The following is a 3852-nucleotide window of genomic DNA, read 5'->3' as shown; positions in this document are numbered from 1 at the left end:
GGTTTGTCTGGGCGTGCGGGTGCCAATGTCTTTGGCGATGGCTTTCCACGGTCCTTGGGGGAACAAGTCGATGGCCGCAAGGAACCGAGTGTGCTCAATGACGGTCCACGCGCCAGTTGTGGTCGGCGCCGCTTTGGAGGTGACGGACGCATGCCCGAGGAACATGGCTTGAGTAGAAAAGTACTTCATGGCAATGGGAGCGAATGGATACATAATGACAAAGGTAGATTTACTGCTCCATGATGGTATGTGACATACCATCATGTTGGCACGACCAACCCCTCGTTTGAACCAGTGCCAGCCAATGAAAGTCGGGTGGGTTATGACTGATTCGGTCATAACATGTTGCCAACTTAGCACTACAGTATTTTGACATAATAATTCCCATCGGGACAATATGACCACCGTTGGATCATCGTGAGTTGGTACAATAATACTGTGAAGTAGTCCGAGGAATTGGAGGCAGTTGCCAAACCACCTACGCAGCAGGATCACAGTACACTAAGGTACCGCGCTATGAAATGTGAAGATTTAACGTGTGGTTAGAGTTCGAAAGAACGCCCATGGGCCACCAACTCCAGTACGGTGTGATCAATTCGAACTCGATTTCTTTGCCATGCGCATCTGAATGTTGTTGAACCCATTGCGCATTTATGCTACGAGCTAAGTCAGCCTGGCACCGTGTGGTGCACCTACAATCAAATGTGAAGGTTTAAAGTACTACAGGAACAACGGTCAACCATTTTACATCAAATACACGGCTGAAATGCAGATATATTTCGTTGCGACTGGTATGGCAGACTGATTTCGGTGTCAATGCTGTATTGTACCACTATTTTGTCCACGTGCGCGGCTTTGCTAGGGCTCCCCCGGTGTTCCGCAGTAAAATCGTGAAACTGATGCCAACAGCACACCGGTACAGCCATCGACCGAAGAGCCCTGTTGTATTGGCGCCTTGTACTCACTGGAAAATGGACATTGAAACACTTCGACTTTGATGCACAACGCCTGCAAGGATGACCTTCAAATGCACAAGGTACATACTAGTACATCCCTAAACCCGGAGGGAGGTTTATCGTTACTTGAACTAGTAGTTCATCGAAGTATCAATCTACTGCCAAGGAGGGATGTAGACATCCCCAAAGATCTCCCCCCCCCAAATTCAGATCACTGCCCGAGAAGTAAACTCAGTTGCAGTCGTGCGTTCGAATTCAGGGGTATCGCAGGCCCTTGCTGCTATCTCGCGTCATTTGACATCGAAATAGTATTGCGTGGTAGTTACATTGTGAATTTTCCCCTTGAAATGAGAAAACGTTGGACTAGTAAAGGAGGGAATGTGTTTGGCTCCCGACGGCTGCTGGTCGATGTGGTGTTCAAGGTTTGAGGATGTAAACAATATTTTGAGATTGGGAGAACTATGCACAGTAGCATTACTAATATATATTAACTGTAAGAACACACTACAACCTGTCCTCATTGCGGCAGATTCGCGAGATTCGTCCAGCACGCAAGGCTTGACATGCACACTGTTACGAGTTCGCACGACCGCAGCTAACATGTCGTAGACCGTGGCGCTTTAAATAACGAGGACTTGTCATGCACGACTGCGGTCGCGAGCCGTGCGGTCGATCAGACATTCGCTGCCGTCGACGAGGTTGAATCACGAGTTCACGTCATGGTTCCGTCGGCAACTGGAGTGTCGAAAAGATCCCAGTCGCTTGAGTCGACCACCAACCCGACAAGGAAGTCCATGGCGTCGTCCATCGAGAGCGTGTTGCTGGGCACGCACGCAGGAAGAATCGCTTCGAGCAGCGCCACATGCGTCTTGACTTTGGACACGTCGCCGATGGCCGACTTGATCTTTCTCGTCGGCAACTTGGGCGCCTTGCTCTGGCGAAACAGCTTCTCGCGGTACTTTTGCGCATGGGTCTGGGTTTGTCTGGGCGTGCGGGTGCCAATGTCTTTGGCGATGGCTTTCCACGGTCCTTGGGGGAACAAGTCGATGGCCGCAAGGAACCGAGTGTGCTCAATGACGGTCCACGCGCCAGTTGTGGTCGGCGCCGCTTTGGAGGTGACGGACGCAGGTCCGAGGAGCATGGCTTGAGTAGAAAAGTACTTCATGGCAATGGGAACGAATGGATAATGAGGAAGGAGAGGGTAATCTCGCAGAAAAGACAGTTTCAGTACCCCTACCCCTCGTTTGAACCAGTGCCAGCCAATGAAAGTCGAGGGGATTATGACTGATTTGGTCATATCATGTTACCCTTGTCACTTGACGCCTTGTGAGAAAAATTAGATCGGGACAATTATACTGTATGACCTTCCATGGATGTATTGTGCGTCGGAACTTTATTTGACCTTCTCGAACAAACGCGGCCAGTTCGGAATCGACGCAATTGCGAAGCCTAGCAGCAGCAACAGCTTGGTGAAGTTGTACAGTACACATTCTATAAGCTTACCTAGTTAGTGGGGAGATTCAATGGGTGTCGGATGATTAAGGTACGAGAAGCATCCCCGCTCGCCATGGGATTCGAGCAGCACCAGCAACCTCTGGTCGTGGTTTGCCGAAAATACCAAAATGATTTGGTCCGTTTCTATATTCCGAGCTTCGTCACGGCAACAGCTCACCACCAGTACGAAAGGCCCTTTGGATGATCAAATTTTGACTGGTGATATCTTGGAGAACAACGTCCTGTCGTCACCATTCACTCGGAGACGACGAAAATGACGAAGTGCGACAGGTGGGGCTTGAAAATTATGGAACCGTCGCAATTGGTGAAGGACTGTTAAACTTATACCTCACACGACATTCCACCGTGCAAGTTGGAGACTTGACAGTGGACTTCCTTTCACTGTCAGCAGTGATCGCTAGAATACATAACAGAAATCGACATGCGCGGAGATTCCACTTGTTTTGAATCCAAAGTGTCACATTTCGTCATCGGGTAGTGTCGTGGACGATCCAGAATTTTTGACAAAATCCACGATATCCCATTGGTGATGGAAGTGCCACGGTTTTATGCTGTGGGAGTATAAATACGTCCAATCGACGCCAACATTTGCAATGCAGGTTCAAACATGATCATGGCTACGAGCCATGGGGTCACTTGCTTGAACTGGCACATGTATCGAAAGAATCTCCAGTCTATGTTAACTTAGTGGAACATGCGAACCCAATTGGAAGGAGGGGGGGTTGTGATGAAGGATTCACTTTCTTCGGCCTCAACACCATCCCGATCGTACCATGTTTTGGCTTGACTTTATGGCGCTATCATTTGCTGGGGTCGATGATGAAGTTCGTAATCAATCGCATTGTCAACAGTCGATGTTGTACGCCACGTGGTCACTGACCTACAGTATGCAGTTGCCCAACTGCATTGAATGATTAAAAAGGGTTCTGGTCTGGGAAGATTTGTTCCAGAACGTCAAGTGCAGGCAATATCCAACCTGTAGTCGGCATATCCTCGGGCAGTCACATTGTACCGCAAAACGCGCAATTTGTCTTGATCATTTTCGTTTTCAACTTCAAACCTCGACATATTACCGTCCTCGCGGTGGTTTCTCATTATTCAATTGTCCACTACAGCACTACTACCATGAAGTACTATTCCACTCAAGCCGTGCTCGTCAAGCCTACGTCCTGCACACCCAGGTAGCCCCGACCTCGACCAGGGTTTGGACTGTCATTGAGCACACTCGGTTCTTTGCGGCCATCGACTTGTTCCCCCAAGGACCGTGGAAAGCCATCGCCAAAGACATTGGCACCCGCACGCCCAGACAAATCCAGACCCATGCGCAAAAGTACCGAGATAAGCTGTTTCGCCAGAGCAAGGCGCCCAAGTTGCCGACGAG

At 49.5% G+C, this 3852-nt stretch overlaps 2 protein-coding genes across 2 annotated transcripts; one reads left to right on the top strand and one right to left on the bottom strand.

Annotated features, from left to right (window-relative positions):
* Window positions 1-1546: 1546 nt before the first annotated feature.
* Window positions 1547-2161, bottom strand: H257_19234 (hypothetical protein; the record flags this gene model as incomplete). The annotated part of the gene is made up of 1 exon (XM_009848381.1): window positions 1547-2161. A coding segment is annotated over one exon (493 nt), but the record flags the coding sequence as incomplete, so codon positions are not given.
* A 1083-nt stretch (window positions 2162-3244) lies between these two features.
* H257_19233 (hypothetical protein) lies at window positions 3245-3852 on the top strand (the record flags this gene model as incomplete). The annotated part of the gene is made up of 2 exons (XM_009848380.1): window positions 3245-3295; window positions 3653-3852. Coding segments are annotated over 2 exons (251 nt in total), but the record flags the coding sequence as incomplete, so codon positions are not given.

The sequence above is a fragment of the Aphanomyces astaci genome (assembly GCF_000520075.1).
Source record: "Aphanomyces astaci strain APO3 unplaced genomic scaffold supercont1.423, whole genome shotgun sequence".
Taxonomy (NCBI): Eukaryota; Oomycota; class Saprolegniomycetes; order Saprolegniales; family Verrucalvaceae; genus Aphanomyces; species Aphanomyces astaci.
The sequence above is the reverse complement of the archived record's forward strand: the minus strand, read 5'-3'. Positions and strand labels throughout refer to the sequence as shown.